This window comes from Papilio machaon, chromosome 7 (assembly GCF_912999745.1).
Source record: "Papilio machaon chromosome 7, ilPapMach1.1, whole genome shotgun sequence".
In the NCBI taxonomy this organism is placed as follows: Eukaryota; Metazoa; Arthropoda; class Insecta; order Lepidoptera; family Papilionidae; genus Papilio; species Papilio machaon.
Window position 1 is genome coordinate 5,396,966 of NC_059992.1, and position 21,160 is coordinate 5,418,125.

General features: G+C 32.7%; 3 protein-coding genes across 3 annotated transcripts; all 3 read left to right on the plus strand.

Annotated features, from left to right (window-relative positions):
- Nucleotides 1-215: 215 nt before the first annotated feature.
- LOC106714793 (proton-coupled amino acid transporter-like protein pathetic) lies at nt 216-8,990 on the plus strand. Its single transcript, XM_045678540.1, has 6 exons — nt 216-622; nt 885-1,062; nt 3,970-4,327; nt 4,878-5,053; nt 5,565-5,737; nt 8,595-8,990. Exons 1-6 carry the CDS (start codon nt 361-363, stop codon nt 8,831-8,833), a joined length of 1,386 nt encoding a protein of 461 aa, XP_045534496.1. The 5' UTR covers nt 216-360; the 3' UTR covers nt 8,834-8,990.
- Nucleotides 8,991-11,107: 2,117 nt separating this feature from the next.
- Nucleotides 11,108-12,876, plus strand: LOC106714832 (ELAV-like protein 2). Its single transcript, XM_045678606.1, has one exon. It carries the CDS (start codon nt 11,130-11,132, stop codon nt 12,033-12,035), a length of 906 nt encoding a protein of 301 aa, XP_045534562.1. The 5' UTR covers nt 11,108-11,129; the 3' UTR covers nt 12,036-12,876.
- A 1,493-nt stretch (nt 12,877-14,369) lies between these two features.
- LOC106714811 (probable protein S-acyltransferase 23) lies at nt 14,370-19,976 on the plus strand. Its single transcript, XM_014507925.2, has 9 exons — nt 14,370-14,870; nt 16,459-16,655; nt 16,936-17,110; nt 17,200-17,299; nt 17,577-17,842; nt 18,092-18,334; nt 18,592-18,827; nt 19,069-19,324; nt 19,521-19,976. The coding sequence occupies exons 2-9, from the start codon at nt 16,522-16,524 to the stop codon at nt 19,710-19,712; spliced, it is 1,602 nt and encodes a 533-aa protein (XP_014363411.1). The 5' UTR covers nt 14,370-14,870; nt 16,459-16,521; the 3' UTR covers nt 19,713-19,976.
- The last annotated feature ends 1,184 nt before the right edge of the window (nt 19,977-21,160 follow it).

Here is a 21,160-nt window from a genome sequence, read left to right on the forward strand (position 1 = left end):
TAGTTTTTACAAATTGTATTACAAACATTGTAAAATTTTACTCTTTGATTATACCCTTTTTACGCTTACAATACCAACATAACAAATCGATCTTCTCGGCAATTTTTAATCTGAGTCTCGGCAAGTTCGGCAGGGCTCGTACAGCAGCGGCTAATTGGCATCGTGCTATCGCATTCGCACTCGTGTCAGGAGAAGATCTCACTTCCTTCTCATGCTCACGTCATGTCAGTCCAGTCAGTTGCGAATTGTCGATCGTGGTTAGTGTAATTTTTCGTTGAAAGAAAATTGATAAATTTTTATGATGTGATATGAGTCTATGAGAGTAATGAGTTTCTATAATTGATATTGACACCTATAAAAATGAACGACGAAAAACAACCACTATTAATAGGACCAAACAGTCCCCTAGATAATAACGAGATTCAAACACTAGAATTAGCGACTGGACCTATCCTTACTCCAAAGGACGAAAAGGTGAAAAATGTGTACCATCCTGCATCTGAAAGGCACCTGGAACATCCCACTTCGAATTTCGATACGATGATTCACCTACTTAAAGGGAATATTGGCACTGGTATCTTAGCAATGCCCGACGCCTTTAAAAATGCGGGATTATATTTTGGTAGGTAAATTTAAATATTTCTATAATATAAGAAAGAAAGGACATAAATATCAATGGCATAAATTGTTATAATAAATTAGGGACAGTCGCACTATGTTCACATTTGATAATTTTAGAGTAAATCGATGTTTTGTGTATAGTAAAAAAATCATAGTATTAATTATAAAATAAATTAAATCGCAATTTATCGGTAAATTCCTCTGAAATTATTATGTGTTGTTAGGTTTGTAGGTTTATTATATTTTATAAAAATATTTTTTAGGTGTTTTTGGTACATTATTTATGGGATTTATTTGCACACATTGCATGCATATATTAGTTCAGTGCGCAACCGAGCTTTGTGTAAGAAATCAAAGACCGGCGATGGGTTTTGCGGAAGTTGTTGAAGATGCATTTGCCATGGGCCCAGTAGCACTACGACCGCACTCTCAAAGAATGAAGTAAGTATTTTTTAATTAATGATTTTATAAGTAGCGATAACAAAGAAAATATGTATTATCACTGCATATTAATTTCAAAATGATTACAGTCCTGGCCTATATGTTACGTATTTCACCTACTAGAATTACAGTACGAAGTCATTTTCGACGTCGACGAGTTTGGTGAACGAAGTACTATTTACTTAACGTAGACGGGTTATAACACTAGAAAAATGTTAATTTTTGAATCGGAATCAACTGTACAAGGTTCAAAAAAAATCTCGTCACAAATACTGCAGTATCAACGAAATGCCGATGCCTGTTACTGGTGACTACATACGGTAGAGTCTCAATGACTAAAGCGAGCAATGCTCGGAGTCTGTGAAATCGAAACAGAAACAGGGCGATCAATAATCGGACTAAGGTAGCCGTTAAAGAACGAATGAGTTCCAAATTCAATTCATACCACCTCAACGGTCGTTGTTCTATCCCCGTACGGTTTTTGTGTATTTTCCAACCTCGGTCAACGACCTTATACATTGATTTATCTGTTACATCTCATTTTAAAACTTACACTTTCGACCACTATTTTTATGTTAGTGTCATTTTTTTATTTTAACAAAATATAATAAAACAGATATTAATTTAATCAAGCTAAAGCTTAATAATTAAACGCCAAATTCCACTATCTCTTAGATTTTATCACCGTTTTTAACGATCCAGCCTGTACGAACTAAATTTTTAACATTGAAAATTTGTAAACAGAATGGATAGACCCATAATTTCTCGTCTTTACCGGTTGCAGTATGGGGATCATAAACACCATTAACAATTTCGAAGCGAAATTTCTTTGATGGCGTCCTTTTTTAAAAACATGTAATTCACTACCTTAATGGATCAAATAGGGTTTTTTTATATCAAAAGTTGGCAATCGAGCAAATGACCTCCTTTATTCGCCAAAATTGAGAAGCGACCGTTGCTCATAGACATCCGCAAATTGAGATGCGGTACCTACCTTTAATCAACGGAGAAGGGAACGCACAGAAAGAGAATATTTACCCTTCCTATGCGTCCCCTCTTCCGCCAAACTTCCTCCCTTCCCACCCTTTTCTTATTAGGACTAAAATATTTATAACGATCATAAATCTTAATTTTGTTAACACATGTCGATCACTATAGCCTCCAATCTAAAGTAATGTTTGCTTTATCCTCAACCTACTTTTAGCGGTAACCCGTAACATTTCTGTGGGCCCCCAATTTATAACAATACGGCGAATCTTTTTTAATTATTTACTAGCTTTTACCCGCGACTCCGTCCTCGCGGAATAAAAAATAGAAAACGAGGTAAAAATTATCCTATGTCCGTTTCCTGGTTCTAAGCTACCTGCCCACCAATTTTCAGTCAAATCGATTCAGCCGTTCTTGAGTTATAAATGGTGTAACTAACACGACTTTCTTTTATATATATAGATTTTACAGTACATCAAATTTAATTACGATACAATAATTTCGGCAAACTGCAAGAGCAGTTTATTGACGAAAAGCTGCACCCTTAAATATTTATATTACACTAAATATTACAATTGTATGCTTATTAGAAACGAACCGTCTATTGCTATTGTCCATATTAACTTGACGACGACTGTAAAGCAAATATTAATTAATAAATGTTAGATCAATTAAAAATCGATAAATCAACAAAAGTTCAATTCACACGCGTTTTATTGTTCGAGATAAATAATTTTGTTTGTGGAAGATTTTCTACAACCTAAATAATGAGTGGAAAATATATTATTTGTGTTTGTACTGTTCATTTATCAATCGTTGTTGTTGATGTTGACTGAAACTGATTGCGGTGTGAATGTAATTAATTCACAGAGATAACTAGTGCATTGCTAGTTCTATTTAGTTTGTATTAGTCATTTAGGTGATTGTCGAATGTAAATGTTAAAATTACGATATACGGTGTACCAGACTATCGTGAAAATAATATACGAGACTTATTGTTGGTTTCTGAGACTTAAATCACTGTATAAAAAATTTTGTCATTCCTCTCAATATCTTTAACAAAACAAAGATAACAATACGTATTTCTACAGGGATTTAGATGTCAGAAACTAAGGATTATTTAGTTACTAACTGTCGTCCGCAACTACATCCGCGCGGAATTAATAAATTAACTCAATTAGTAGCCTATGTGTCCTTCCAGACTATGCTCTATCGATCGATCTATTTGAGTGATCCGTTGAGCCGTTTTGGATATACATTGTAACAAATATCCATCCATCGATCTCAACATTCGCATTTATAATATTAGTAAGATTTACTAGATAACTTGTTCTGTAATTCTCATTCAAATCTCGGTCAAAAAAAGTCCTTAGATATAATTGTGTTCGCCATAAAAGCTACAATCGCCAACTCGACCGTCAATAATGTATATTTTAGCCAAAATCTCAACTACGGCTTATATTCTGCAAGTTTCATTTGGATTATAACTCACATTTAGTATTTCATTGCAGTATTTATCAAAATTGCGAACTAAATACACTGATGAACAAAAAGATTAATCCATTGAAACCAACTATATATTATATATTAATAATACATAAGGTAGAAAAGTGTTGCAGGCATATACTTAACGTAAATATATTTGCTTATATGTTAACGAATAAGAAGTTGGTATATTATTGTTCACGTTTTATTACATACCTCTGTAACATGTAGTAGTTAGAATAATAATTCAAAAGGCATATAAATTCTACAAGATTATTTAATAAAACTTTCCGCTCAATTGATACATATAGCAAATTATGCAATTATAAGTTATTGGTAGCTGTAACTTATCAGGGCAATAAACCGTGTAATTTCTGTCTCTATAAATCACTTTCTAATGACCGATGCAATATGTACATAATATGTTTGTTTCAGGAATATAGTAAATATATTTTTGGTAATAACACAATTGGGATTTTGTTGTGTTTACTTTTTGTTTGTTGCAACTAATCTTCAAGATACGTTAGAAATATTTCACATCAACCTGAGCGTACATACGTATCTAGTGTTACTGTTTCCATGTTTCTTGGCCTTGGCTATGGTGAAGAACTTAAAGTACCTGACACCAGTTTCATTGGTAGCTTCTATAATGACAGCTTGGGGTTTGATAGTGACATTTTATTATATATTGCAAAACTTACCGCACACCAATACTGTGAAACCGTTTGCGAGCTGGCATCAATTACCTTTGTACTTTGGGACCGCTATCTTTGCGTTTGAGGGCATTGGAATGGTGAGTACATTAACTGTGGATTTTCACTGACTAAGTTTGTAGATTAGGATACAGATAACAAAGTAATAGATTTATGTTCATACAATGTATGTAGCATGTAGTTTAAAATTGCGTTTAGTAAGAATATTAAATATTCCATGTTTTGTTTCTGTGATTATATAGAACATGTTAAGATCTAGTATTTTTTATTATAATATAACAAATAAGCAGTTAGAAAAATAAACATACACGTCCTTAACTTAAGCATAAAACCGAAATGACTACAAATTTTATAATTCACTACAAAACTTGAATAACTCGTTATAAATATGATAGTCGGTGTTCATTTCGAAAAAAAATATTCGAATAATTTTATATGTTTTTTTTTGTTATGAATATTTTAACATTTGGTTAATTTTGAATAGAGGCACAAAAGTGCGTAGCAAGTTAAATTATTAAATATACAATATGTCCTTATATTTAATTTTTCCAAATTAATAGATTAACTCTAGCTAACTAATTGCAACTTTTTATAGCAATATGTAGCTTTATATATAAAGTTTGTTTTTAGGTATTGCCTTTAGAGAATAATATGAAAACACCAGAAGCATTTGGAGGATGGAATGGCGTGCTCAATACGGGCATGGTGATAGTTGCCGTGTTGTACGCATCTATTGGATTCTTTGGATACTTGAAGTATGGCAATCATGTCCATGGCAGTATCACTTTAAACCTACCGGGCGATTTGTAAGTACACATTCTAGATGTTTCTAGAATAAAAAATACTGTAAGAAGGAAATTATTATTATTTATTTTTGCCAACTGGCCGGGTAATTCGCCTCATATAAGCAGGATATGGCATCCGCTTATGAATTATTAGAATCCGTTTGAATTAATACGTTCACTAGCACAGAACAAAAGGGCATTGTAAATAGACTTTTGTTTGATTTAGGAATAAGTATTAAAGCAAGTTTTCAAGCAAAATTCCAGCTTGTCGAGTTGCGGAACTATAAGGCGCTAACATTAAAAAAGCAACTGGATAAAAGACCTTTTCCTATAAAGTTATTAACAGCAATAGAGTTTACTCAATTACTATCAAAATAAATTCGTTAAATTGAATTTGAAAAAAAAATGCACAGAATTTCTCCGAATGTGGGTAACACATTAAAATAGTACATCTGTAAGTAGTCGGCTAAAAAGATTAGGAAGCCGTATTTTTGTAATCTGTTTATTTTATTTGACTTTTATATTTTTTTAGGTTGGCTCAAAGTGTACGAGCCGTGATGGCCTTTTCCATTTTCCTGTCTTTCGGCTTACAGTTCTACGTGCCCATGAATATTGTATGGCCATATGTTAAATCTAAATTGACTTCAGATTATGCTCTGAAACACGGCGAAGCAGCGACAAGAGTCGTTATGGTATTTATCACATGTAAGTTTTATTTATTTATTTAATGGTATCAATTTAATAAAGCATCTCATTTGGAACCTAACACTGAAAAATAGGCGAATAAAGAAAAAAAAGATAAAATAATTGTTCTTCGAAGAAATTTTTTTTCTTTCTCGAAACAAAACATCTTTTGTATTATGCTTTATCAACTTTTATGAATCCTTCGGCAGCATTACGACAATACACACAACTTGCATTAAGTAAATGTGCCAGCTTACTTAATAGGTACATACACTTTACTTAGATTTATTGTCCCAGCAATTACGTTATCAGTTTAATTTCACGTAATAAAATATTATTACTATGTATAATGCCACTGAAATGGCGTTATACATTGGGAACGCTATAAATGTTATGTTGGCAATTTCATGGGATGTAATACAATCGAGCCGAGATAAGCGAGAGTCCAACGGACCGCGATATTTCTCTCGCTTATAGAGGTTTCTCTCTAGCCCGAGTTTTTCACTTATGGAAAATATTGCATGTTTATTGGGGTTTAGTTAACGTATTAATTGTTCTTCATTACCAATAAACATCTATAATATTAGAGGTCATATTATATTGCGTTCATAATCAAGTAAGAAAAAATAAATAACTCCTCATTCACCTTAAAAAGTTCATTTTTACATGATAAAATTTTTTCATTGTTATCACGAGTTTAGAAAACTGACATCGTAACATGTCTTAAGTGAATATTGCTAGAGCAAATTCACGGTGTTATTTTTTTTACAAGATTATTATAAACAAAAGTAAATCACGTCAATATTTTACTTAAATCATTGCTTCGAACAAATTAATCTTGAAACAAGACTCGTTAATTGTCCCAAATATGTAATAACTTGACTTAAAAGGTTATCTATCGCTTTCAAAACTGTATTATCAAATACAGTGGACTAGACGCTAATTAAACTTTAATATTATTTTAATATGTAAAATATATACAACAAAATACTTTTTTATCGCAGCCACATTTAAACAAAACATAGAAAACACACGACACGACCGGTTTGAAGTTTAGTTAACAAGTTCATATAAATAAAATAAAATTGAAGTATCTTTGGTTTCTGAAACCAAAATCTCTGTTTAAAATTTATTGTTGTCTTCTTTTGTCAAAGATATGTTTTTTAGCCGACTTCAAAAAGAAGGAGGTTATCAATTCGACTGTATTTTTTTTTGGGTGTGTTACCGCGAAACTCCGCTCCTGGTGGTCCGATTTTGATAAAAAATATTTTAATCGAAAGGAAGTGCTTGCAGATGGGTCCCATGTTTTTTTATTTCATATATTTTGGCCTCAGAAACCAACAGTTAATCATTTATATCACAAATCGAATAGAACTACATATAAAGAAAGAGAAAAACGAATGATGTCATACAATTTTCCTAACTACAACATTGTTTATCTTGTCAGGGGCGTATCTGGTTATTTGCTAATGGCATGCCTGTCCTATATCCAGATGTCAATAACGTACTTATCGAATGACATTTAATTGCCGATCCATGTCATGCTGATAATTCGTATACATTTCCGCGTACACATTTTAGCTTATAACTTTGAATTGTATTTTATCTCATGCAAATTTTATACTATTTTACTTGTGACGGTTAAAATTTTGAAAGCTTATATACATATCTAATAAAGATTAGTAACAAACAATTAAATATAGTTGATTTTTACGTACACCAATTGAATTTCAAAAGATAGACTTTAAAATACCATAAGAAGTGTAGAATACTAGCTGTCATCTGCGACTCCATCCGCATTAATTAAAAAAAAACTTAATTAATTCTTCCAGACTATGTTCTACATCTATGCCAAATTTCATCGAGATCAGTTGAGCTGTTCTGGATATATCTTGTAACATACATCTATCCAAACTTTCGCATTTATAATATTAGTAAGATTTTATTGCATACGACATCGAAAAAATGCACATATAAATGACTTTTATAGTAGTGTAGGGAGATAAAGACGTGCATTTTAACGGAGGCTGGCGTCACTGGTATTGATTTTGGCTGGCATTGTAGTTCAAGGCCTCTTCTTACGACGCCTACGTATTTATAATGCATGCAACTATGATTCAATCTGCAAGCTATCCGAATATACCCTTTACAACAGTGACCAAAAACCAGTAATTCATCGAGTCCAAAACCATTCTGAAAATAAAGAAACTGAAAATCTATTTTACTATATTCGATTAAATATATTTAAAGCTAGGCCAGTAACAAAAGGTTCTCATAGCTCGTTATAATATGACGAGTTGTGGAGCAAATTGGTTAACTTTCATCGGTACTAGACCGTATGTAGGCCGTCTCGTTTCAGTAATCATCGCATTGACTTCGTTCTACGTTGAAGATTGAAGAACGACTAGCTCGTCAAATTATACATCTAACGGGACGTATTGTTTATGTCTTAAAACTGCGCAACTATTTTTTTTAACTTTGATCTTTCTAATTTTAGTCCGGTCGTTGTACTTATTACGTTCTAAATGGGCGAATCTCTAGAAAGAGTACATACATAGAGTCCGTCTAATAACTGTTTTATTTTTTTAAGTGATCACATATAGGACTCGTTCTGTTAGTGACGTTGACCAAAAAATCCTTAAATAAATTTCTTTATGAATATGGATATTTTATTGTCCTTAATCTATTTCTGTTAATAAATTATTTTGTAGGACATCTAGATTTTTTTGGTTTAATAAAAAAAAATATTGATATGCAGTACTTCATATTTTACACATAACACTTCGTTACAAATTACATTTTGTCGCGTCGTTCATTGAAATCTCGAAAGTGTCATAAAAATATGTTTATTAATAATTATAATCTATATTTTTTTCAGTTGTGTTGGCGGCAATCATTCCCAATCTGAGTGGTATCATTTCCTTAGTGGGAGCGTTTAGCAGTTCCGCTTTGGCGATTATTTTTCCGCCATTCATCGAGATCATAACGTTTTGGCCAGACAGGCTCGGTAAAGATGACTGGAAGCTATGGAAAGATGTATTAATTATAGTATTCGGTGTGTCCGGTTTTGCATTCGGTACTTACGCAAGCATAGATAATATTCTACAAACCCCGTAAACCAAAGACAACTTATACAGATCTCTGAAACAGACAAATTCTACAATGACAATAATTTTATTTAGTTTATAATAGAGATTTTATGCATAGCTGGTAGGTGTAGATTCAATATACTCAGAATGTATTTTTTAGTAGAACCCTTATAAAAGTATTACAAATTTAATATATATCATACAATGTTAGTTACATTATTTAACTAAATTATTAAACAATATGTTAATTGACGCTTCGCAATAAGACGTACGAGTTAATTCTGATCCAAAGTGAATATGTTAAAGATTTATTTTTTATTTTTATAATCATGTTTTTGTTAATATTTTGATGTAAGTAACGATTACTGTGATATGATAATTTTTATTTACGCAAATGTGTGTGATTATTTTTTTTATTAGCGATAATTTTTATGTTGTCTTTGAGTGCTTTCAAAGCGATTGAAAAACCATAGATAAATAATTCCATCTGTCATTGAATTTAGATTATTTTTTGAAACTTGAAATAATTATAGCACAATTAATACAATATATTTAAATAGAATAATACAATTTTTTTTTTTATTTTAATGTTAAAATATTTTATCTTTGTTAATTGATAAATGTTTTTATCGCTTTCACAAAATGGCAGTTAAATAGTTATAGTGGATATTATCAACTCTTTTAATTAAAAAAAAAGTAGAACATTTTATTGTAGAGTTGAAAAGTTGTGAAAATTTAACGGAATTATAAAAACTATATTAAAAAGATGTTTTAATATATTGTAATTTTGCGATATGTGAAAAATAATAATCAAAAAATTTATGAAAAGGTACAAATATTAAATTCTATCTGTATTCATACTTTAACTTAGTATACATAAATTTGAATATTTAAATATGTAAACGCTTAATTACATTATATACCAAAACACGTTTAACATTTAAAAGATCTATTTTATAGGATAATTGAAAACTTTTATCAAAGTTGGTTATAATTTTAGAATCAAATGATGCTATTAATTTAGCAAAATAGATTATTATGTTTGTACCGATGACGTATACTATGACTATAATAATAAAAAATAAGGATTTTAAGTTACAAATGTGACAAAAATTTATATAAAACGCACATTTACAGTTACCAAACATTATATATTGAATCTATATATCTAATATTATATATCAAATAATATATTTTTCACTAAAGCTGATGTTACCATAATAAAAGGTAAATAATTATTAATAAATAAAAAAATATTAATTCGACAAGCTTAATGTGCATTGATATTGTGCTGTGTATTCTACGCGCTTTTAAATTTTCTACAGTTATAACGAGCAAAAATTGTTTAATTGTTTTTCTGCTTCTTGTTTTCGTATTTAAAAAGCTTTCAAGTATGTAGAGTAAATATTTATATGTGAGTTGACAAAATGTGTTGCAAATCTACGCTGTGTAATAAAATGTACTCGTATTACGATTACAAAAAAAATCATGTATTTATGTACTAAATGTTTAAGGCAATAAATTTTATGACAGCATTACATGAGTGTGTAATTTTCCTAAACTATGTTTATGACGTAAATGTGAACTGATTTGAATAATTTTGGTCCTCTTTTTACAGTAAAAGGTGGTAAATAAGAAACAATTATATTAGCTTTATGATACCCATGTTCATGGTATTAGAAATTAAAACTACATGTTAAATCGTCACACTTGATTTTTTTTTGTATTTTGAAAATATAAAAAGGGTAGGTAACCTTATACGGCCTGGCTGCCGTTCCCTTATTGTTTATAATGCTGTCAAGATGACAGTTTAATTTCACTGGAACTATAGAAAAATCCTATCCTTTATATTAGGAGGACAAACAACTCTTAACGATGACACTAGAGCAAAACACTTCAAGTTTTTGTTGTAGAAATCTTTCTTGATGGACTCGGGTGTAGTTCCACGAGCTTATCTGGCCTACTAATAATAGCGCTTTAATCACAAATAATACTACCAGAAAATAATGTTTTGTTGGAATTTAATACAGCACACATGATTAGATTACTTCTTTTAACTTTGCCCACCGGGCCAAATAGTTTGTGGCACCAAGTGGTTGTATCGTCCGAAACACAACAGAAATAAAAATAATGTGAATTTATAAATGCTGAAAAGCTTCATCTGAAATTCAGTAGTGAGTTTTCATATTATTTTGAATCTTAATTTGGCAAATTATCTTTTTTTTTTCTCAGTTGTTGTTAAAGAAAATTTTTGATGTTTCGGAACGTAACACAGAAAGTGGCAATGCTTATGCCAAATGTCATTCGGCGACAACAATTAAAAAATGTCGGAATCGTGTCAAGACGGTAATTGTCATGGAAATAACGAATATGGCCCTGACGAATCACCAACGAAGCTCATCGTCAATTACATTCCTGAAGTTATGACGCAGGATATGATGTTCTCACTTTTTTCAACCATGGGTAAATTAGAAAGTTGTAAATTGATAGCGAACAGAGGGTACGGTTTCGTCGAGTATACTTGTCCTGAAGATGCAGTCAAAGCTCGAAAGGCTTTCAATGGTCTGTTGATGCAGAACAAGACTCTGAAGGTATCACACGCGCTGCTCAATCCAGAGTTAAAACCACCATCGAAACCGGAAGCAGACTGGAACCTCTATGTATGTAATTTACCTAATGAACTGACCTTGCAGGATTTACATGGACTTTTCGCACAATTTGGTAAAATAGTCAATTCTCGTATTGCCGCCGGCATAGCTTTTGTATTGTATGAACATCAATATGAGGCTGAGAGAGCCATCCAGAGTATCCACGGCACTACGCCGCCTGGATTTATGCATCCATTAACTGTTAAGTATGCTAATAAGAGTAATCCAAACAAACATAAAAACAATAATAATAATTTTTCTAAAAACCCATTGGTGAAGCCTTATCATTGGATTAATCACATGAGCGCCTTAGGAGACCACAGCTCCCCGAATACTTGGTCTATTTATATTTATAATATTGCTCCTGAAGTAGAAGAATTGACTTTATGGCAATTATTCGGTCCATATGGTGCTATTGTATCTGTTAAGATAATTAAGGATCATCAAACTAATAAAAGCAAAGGCTTTGGCTTTGTAACTATGAGAAATTACGATCAGGCGGCGATGGCCATACAGAGCCTGAACGGCTATGTCCTCCATGGCCAACCTCTTTCTATTAGTTTCAAGACGCAAAAGAGATAATGTCGCAATTTGGGGCCTTATACAATTTACAATATCAATACAGTAATAAATAGACAAAATGATTGGATTTCTTTACCATTGATTGGCATCATTTGATACAAAATGAAATAGTTTGGAGCTTGTAATGGGAGCCGGAGTGCACTTACTGTTTGTGAAGTCTGTTGACTCTTGTTAAAAAATATTATATTACTTTGAGCTATCAACATTGTTAAGTTTGTTTCTTATTATGAATAATAATTTATTCAGTTTGCTCGTTAAATGTTTCAAGTTTACTAGGATTTTAAGATTTGTAATGATGTATGTTATTTGGACTTCAACATCAGTTGTGAGCTATGTGCTTTGATTTTTTTTTTATTATTTAAGTATAATCAACCTTTCTAAAGAATGTGCTTCTACAAGATCTAATTAATTTAAGCCACAATGAGATGTTAAATCAGCTATTAGGTTTAGTGGTACACTTTTTATAACATGATGTCTATTTAGGTAGTGAAAACGAAATCTAGATTATATCATATTTATACATTTAGTATAAAATTTGCTGAATTAAAGTTCATTTTCACAATTTTAATGTGTCTTTGTATTGTCTACAACTTTTATGGGATATTTTCTACTTGGTGGTGATAAGTGAGTTGCAGCTTGTTGTATTCAACTGGCTCACAATGTATGTGTTGATGAAAGTCTGACATCATACATTAGTGCATTATTTGAATGAGAGCACATGTTTGTATTATTTCACACTGCCTTCATTTAATTATAAATAGCTTCTGTTTTATTTTACATTGACTTGCACCCTAGTAAATTTTTAATAGAAAATTTTATTAATTGCAATATTAATTCTACCTATATCTTATAAATAGGCATGTATTTCAAAATTTATATAATTTACTTTGTATATTTTTTATAATTAGAAATTAAATTTTTTGTTTTTCTTACACAGCTATATATGTGTATATTTTAAATTCAATAAGTAATAAACTTTATATTGGATTTGATGCACTATACATTTGTAAAATTAAGTCTCGGTTTTTGATGTTGTCCAAAATTTGTATAAATATTTATTAATAATTTTGTTTTATGAAGCAATAATTTTGTGGTATATTGTCACTAACATTTATCAATTTATAATCATTAAAAATGATTTTTATAAATTTTAAATTGATTTTTTTCATAATTTGAACCAACCAATTTCGAATCCAATTAGATAATTATTTTTTTGTAAACACGTGACAAAATAATACACATATATATAATATGAAATATCTGAGTTTCAAAACTGATGTTGTTTTAAATTTGCTTCGAAATCAAGCTTCTTAAAAAATCACAACTGCTATCACCATCAGTTACAAAACTTCAAAGTTTATTTTTGCCACTAGAAATTGTTAAAAGATATAAAACCCTGGCGAGTTCATTTACCTCTACAGTTACAAATATATCATGAAAATATATTTAATTTCTCGATTTTGAAATATTTCGATATAGGTTGCTTACTGTCTGTTCTCGTAAGCGGCAACCTTATTTCAAATACCTATGATGATGTAATTACGTCACGAGATAGCAATAACTGGGTTAGAGTATCACTAGCGTAATAAATCAAAGCATCATTCCGTGGTTAAGTACAATAGTATTTAATAAGCGTGCAATACTTTAATGAATAATTATCTAAATCATTCGTATTCCTGACACCTTGACCCGTTTTATCTGCAGTCCAAATAATGTATTAAATTGTGATTGATATTTCAAAGATGCAGACAGAAAATTAGTAGGATCAATTTTTTTTCATTTAATATTAGAAACATTTTTACAATTTGTATGGAAGCTTTAACGTATTTATTAACAAATCGAGTAAACACACTATTGAATGGGTTATAAAAAACAGCATAATGGATGGTCTTCACCTCATATTTATGTCCCCAACGAGAGCTTAGGAGCTTGCCTAATATATGGTTGACTAGGCCATAGTCAACCACGCCGGTCCAGTACTGGTATTGGATGTAAATTGAATTCCAAATAATACATTTAATTTGTCATTAAAATCTATTTGGTATAAGAGTGTACTAAATGTGCGTTTAACGTTTTCACTTCAATACGGAGGTATTGAAATTGATTTACTTCCGATGTATAATGCAATACATATACAACACGCAATCATAGTTTCAACGTTATTAGATGGATAGTGAATTTTAACACCGCCAACTATGAAGCGTAACTTTTATAGAGGCTTAAATAATCTATTATTTATAACACGATTTAATCGAATTTGGGACACGATGTTCGAGTTCGGTCGTCTAAACATTAGGCTACAAGATGGAATTGGTTATTTAACCGTTGCAATGTACGTAGGTATATAAATTACCGCACTTACTATACTCTTAGAAAGTGAGTCATTGTTAACACGTCGTGCAATTTCATACACGACAGCGAACATATTTTATACCATTTATGTTATCATGAAAATGATCTTTGTAATTACATTTCACGAATATACCTAAATATACTAGTAATCTACTTTCAATATGATCAAATATCAAATAAAAAAGCTAAATATTCTAATCTGTTATTGATTTGATTGTTACTTTTAGTTTCCAAGCATTTGAATATGGCGCTTCAAGGTACCAGCACGGCGCATGCCCACAGAATTAAGAATCAATAGAGAGACAGTAGCATTTGTTTGTTGCTGCAAGTGGACGTTATTTGCTGCTATAAGATTTGTGTATTCTGTGAATGCTGTAGGTCTAGAGGAGTTTTGATTGTTGGTGTCAAGGTGCAGTGGCCGTGGCGGACGGAGAGAATACAGGTTCGGCGGCGGTCGGCGTCGGCCTCGCCGTGAATAGCAAGGTATTGTTCTCATGATTGTTAAATTTAACAAGTTCAGTGCCTACGACAGCTCTGTGAGTTAAACATAATTTTCCTGCCCTTCTATCTACGTAGGGTCAGCACGATATGTACTACTCTACCATACAACATATATTAAGCGTTATATCTAATATCACTCCTTTCTTACGCTTATCATCTTTCACACAATCTATTCATATTCTCTGCTAGTTCACTTTAATAACCTTAAAATCATAGTAGCACTGAATGTCAATCCAACGATAAAAACCAGCATGAACATTTTGTAGTTCAGATCAATTTGCACGGCAAGTGGTTGCATGTCGTGGAAGATATGTTAAAGCGACATCTAGTGGTTTTGAGCAAAAATAAAATATCTATAGAGAAAAGCTTACATAAAACCAATCTATAATGGTACTAGGTAATTATAAATCTCTTTCAGACTGTTTAAAAGTAAAATACTTGCATCACTGATTACATCGGTATACCTAATATTTGAGTCTTTAGATTCTGTTATTAAATTATTTGGTTATAATTTTTTATTTCAACTACATAGTTTTTTTTAACGAATGAACGTAAAATGATGGTTTGAATAAGTTAAAGTTTCTCGAGATGTGTACATTTCGACTTAGCGGTGCCGTTGTGTCGACAATTATGGAATTAGTCTTAATTTCAAACCGTCACTACGCCCACACTACGAGTAAATGTTAGAGTGTAGTTTTCTAGGATACAATACAGTGGTGTGAAGAATTAAATTATCTGATATTTTATTTTTTCATTGTATACTTTTGTATCATTGAGTTAATGTAAAAAAAATTACTAAAATTTTATTTTGAAAGTGAATTTAAATGGTAAGTACAGATTTGTTTAAAATAAACATATTTACGTGCAGTAAAACAAAAATCGGTCGAATGTAAACTGATATAGACACGTCATGCGGTTGTTTAACCGCAGTGCGGCGTTGATACATAGTCTTTCAATATTTTTTGCTATAGAAATATATAGTTGTATCAAGATATGTAACTTTATATGCCCTTACCAAGAAATTAATTCGTTCCTGGTACAGTGTTTTTTTTGTGTAAAATTTATGAACTTGAAACAATTTATATGTTAATTATCTTTTGCAATATAAAAATATTTTATCTTTCATAAGGCTGCTTGTTGATTACTACCACAGACCGTTACTGAATATTTTATCATTATTCCATGTTATTATCCTCATGCAAATAATTTTTAAGGAAAGTAAAGCCGTCTGAAATTGCATATTCCTTAAAACTAAAGGAATGTTGGGTATTTCAATTAAAAAAAAACTGTGGATTTTTAATGAAGCAACATAGTTCAGTGATTAGGTAGTAAATAATAACGTTCTGTGCCTTTTTAGATTTACCTAGCCTCAATGGTTAAGTTACCTCAAAATGGGGTTACGTATTTCTGTAAATATGTATAATATGTGCTCTGGTTAAACTTAAATGAAACTTTGAATTTACCTGAGTTAAGTGTACGTTAATAGTAGCCAAAAATAGAAAAGCTGTCCCTTTGGTAATGTGTACTGCAAAATAGGTGCAAATTTATAGTGTTTGTTTTTTTTCATAAGGTGTACCCGAGGCCGGGGGCGGCGCGGGGCGTGTGGGCGCTCCCGCAGCCGCCCCCCTGCAACATGGCGGCCGAGGAGGCGCTGCCCGCCTGCTCCCCGCTCTCGCCGGACACTCCCGCCGCGCCCCCTCGCATCACCACCAACTTCACACATCTCTCGGATCTACATCAACTCATCTTCGAGGCTGTCCGATCCGGGTATAGTTGAACACAGAACTCTAAAGTAAATGGTACTTACTATATTGTCGTGCTGTGTCATGCAAATTTAATGGCGGCCAATTTCGGATGAGATGCTGCACAGCACACAATTTTAGGAATCGGAAGGACTTAAAGAAACTTCTTCAATCAGCAGCGGTGCTACCTAGCTCAAACAGGATTTTGAATCTGATTCCATATTAAAACTGTAAATTTGCGTGTTGTTTTTTCAGAGCTTAGTGCCTAGAGGCATGTTTTACAGTAAATTTGTATATGTTGACAGAGAAGTGTGTGAGATAGAGAAGGTGGTGGAGAAGTTGGGTGTGGAGGTGCTGAGCGCACGTGACCAGCACGGCTACACGCCCGCACACTGGGCTGCTCTCGACGGCAGCGTCGCCGTCATGCGCTACCTCGTCGAGAGTGGCGCGCCGGTCGACCTCTCGTGTTTGGGCACACAGGTACACGTTACACCTCTTTATACAGTTATATTTTTCCTTTTACCTCTTAAGTGAAATTCTATATGTAACCTTATATATGATTGTTTCAGGGACCAAGACCAATACACTGGGCGTGCCGAAAGGGTCACGCGTCTGTTGTCCAAGTGCTGCTGCAATCTGGGGTCGCAGTCAATGCAGCTGATTTTAAAGGTCAAATCTATTTTCGTTTATAACTTCGTTAAAATTTAATTAGAATATTAAAGATAGTCGTAGCATTTAAATATTTATACATTGTTTATGATATTTTAATCAAAGGATTCGTTTCGGGTTGATTTTCAGTTGGATGTATTTTCCGGCAATTTGTACATTTGCTAATCGTATTACCTCAGGCGTTACATACAAATTACACGAACGTTCTAATTTACTTCACAACTATTTCTACACGTCTAAGCTCAACTAATAATTCTAATACATTTCATAATTTCAGGTCTAACCCCTCTAATGACGGCATGTATGTACGGTAAGACAGCAACCGCGGCGTATTTACTGGGCATGGGCGCGGCGACTCGTCTCTCTGACATCAACGGCGACACCGCATTGCATTGGGCCGCCTACAAAGGGCACGCTGATCTCGTGCGCCTACTGATATACTCCGGTGTGCCTTTACACTGCACGGATAATTTCGGATCAACGCCTTTACATCTCGCCTGTCTCTCCGGGAACCTCACATGTGTTAGATTGCTATGTGAAAAGGTAATTTATATTGAACATACACAATATCTTCATATTTATCGTATTTGTTGATAAGATTTATGATAGATAATCTTGCATAATTTTGTACAACATAAGTTTTAATAGGCGGTTCATAAATAGTTATGAGGGCGAATCGATTTTAATCCTTTGTTCTTTTCGTAATCGTAGCAGTGGTCGTTTGCATCTTTCAACGAAAACCCTAAGATGAATGAAATAAATCAATTGTGACATACTTTTTTTTAATTTCAGGTCAAAGCGGAATTAGAACCTCGCGACAAGAATGGCAAAACGCCATTAATGCTGGCGCAGAGCCACCGACACGCCGAGGTTGTCAAACTGCTGCAGAAGGAGATGAAAAGGAAATCGCACTGGATGCCACCACTCTCTGAGCTCTGGGCGCTACTATTTGGCGGCGCGGGAGACTCCAAAGGACCGTTATTGTTCTTCTTGGTATCCGTCCTGCTGTGGGGCTATCCGATGTACATAATAAGGGTAATAACGAAGCTATTTTGTTATTTAACTATGTAAAATAATAGTTATTGCGTCTTTTATGAAAATTCAAATATACTACTCACTTCAAAACTAGAAAACGGGTACTATTGTAAATGATTATGTAAAATATACTTACTGTTAAATTAGGAAAATATTCCCTAGCTAGAAATCCTTTATTGTGCGTTCTTAAAACCTTTTTCTTTTTCATAATTAAAAAAAATCTAGCCTATAATAATGTTATCGTTGTCATTTTTCAGTGCATACCACTAACATGGAATACATTACGTCTATCGCATTACTTCTTCTTATACTGGAACGTAATAATGTGGCTGAGCTGGGTGGTCGCCAACCGGCGCGACCCCGGCTACATCCCGCAGAACTCGGAGACATATTACCGCGCTATTCGACAGATACCTTACTACGATAAGTGGAAGAAACGAAACGTTATCCTGTCACGTTTGTGTCACACTTGTCGGTGCCTAAGACCTTTGAGGTATAGTACTAGTAAATATTATTTTACAAAATTAAACCTTTACCTATTTTATTTAGGTTAATGCATGAATACTTCTTATGGCAGAGAATGACCTAACTCTTGCGCTCTTAAAAACAGCACCTTATCTTTCTTCCTGTCTTCTGGCCTTACTATATTTACTACCTTATGTACTTCATGAATTTAACCGACAACGTATTATGTGTTTATCTGTTTAATTCATATAATGTTCCTTTCGTTCCAGAGCCAAACATTGTCGGATTTGCAAACGTTGCGTTGCGTACTTCGACCATCACTGTCCTTTCATCTACAACTGCATCGGCGTTCGGAACCGAATGTGGTTCTTTTTATTCGTCATGAGCGTTGCAATCAACTGCACATTATCTATATACTTCGCATGTTATTGTCTGTTCTTAGAGGGTTTTGGTTTATTGTACATGTTGGGACTTTTAGAAGCTATAACGTTTTGCGCGCTCGGCTGGATCCTCACTTGCACTTCTGTGAGTATTGTTTTAAATTATTTAACTAATACATTTAGCTAAGTTACTCATCGTTGGATTCTGAAATCAAAATATTTGTATAAAACATATCGTCATCCAACTCATTAACTTTGACAAAACAAAGATAATATGTTTTAAACGGGGATTTTAGTCTCAGAAATCTACGATTAGTGTTGACTTATGTTTTTGTCCGCAGATCCTCCACGCGTGCATGAACCTGACTACTAACGAAATGTTTAATTACAAAAGATACCCATACTTGAGGGACAAGAGAGGACGCTACCAGAATCCATTCTCTCGAGGACCTATCATGAACTTCATAGAATTCTTCGTCTGTCTCCCGGATAAGTACGATGAACATGACTTCTTCTATGATGAGAGCATTTGATACGAAGTGCGCTGACAAAGCGACTGCAGCCTGTCGCGGAAGAAGGCAAAGGAAGCTGTCATCTTGTCGCGTCAGGCTCAAACGTGCAGGAATGCTAAGACTAAGTTTGCAGTTTAACGCTTAATAAGACTTTGAAGGCATTTGCCTCACTTGCTGAAATTATATTTAATTTAGAAGTGGCTGCGCAGGAATATTTGCAAAGGATTCGTTGTAAAGAACTTAAAACTTGTGTGATTGCGGGAATTAAGTGCCGATTGTTCTATAGCACCGTATTGTAATTTTAAATTTGCTAATGTGTCTTGCACAAACTTGAACTGAAAAACTGAAACTTGTATGTCTAGCGTAGCGGTATTAACGAAAGCAACAATTTTCACTAAGCTTTAGACATTGTGCGTTTTTGCCAAGATTAAAATTTAGTTTAAAAATACTCAAGGCACATTTTGTTACAAGATTACATAGCCGGCCATAGCTAGCTGTTACCCACGACTTAGTCCGCGCAGTGTTTAAAAAAAACTTAACAAGTAGCCTATATATTCTTTCCAGACTGTATTCGTCTGTGCTAAATTAACCGTTGAGCCGTTCCGTACTTACAATCATACATCCATCCATCCAAACATTTGCATTTATAATATTAGTAAGATGTAATGGGAAATTATTTAAATAAAACACAAATATTTCATCAGTCTCAGTATAATGTGAATTTATAGCTGACACAAGCAAAAGTACATCTACATTAAATGTTGTTAAGCACATTTATATTACGCTGGTTATGAATAAAATTTTGAAAATTATCTAAACTTAAAAAAAAAAGCGTCTCTACTTTCTAATTACCCTCTTAAATATATCACAACGTTTCATTAATGATGCTACATGTGTAACATAATACACAAACACTATACGTAGATGTTTATTTCATGTCAAACTCTACCAAGCTATAAAAAAAACTTAATATTTAATAAATAGTGCACTATATCAGTGATCGTCCATCACGTGAAGAAAGTGGTTGAATTACGACTTCTAACTAGATATAGTGGTATACTAATCTGTAATATAACCACGTATCAGAGATATTTAAAAAGTTGCTAAAACATCACGCGATTAATGGACGACCACATCACTATTACGTCCTGAAAAGATATTATATATTTTATAGAATATATAGCTTTTTTTGTTACCTCAAATGTGAAACACTACTCTTATTGTTATAAACATTAAAAATTTAATGCCTCTAAATATTTTGTATTATTTTAATTCCTTCAGTGACTAATTTTTTAGATAAAATTATAGACAAAAAAAAATTATCAGTAGATAACACTGGCTTGTGAAATAACAATGATAATGCATAAAAAGCAATAACACAAAATTAACACGATAAATGACACTACGATTTTTTTTGCATGTAAGTTAATTTGCCAGCTGATATAGCACAGAAGGTTTTAATTGGTTTT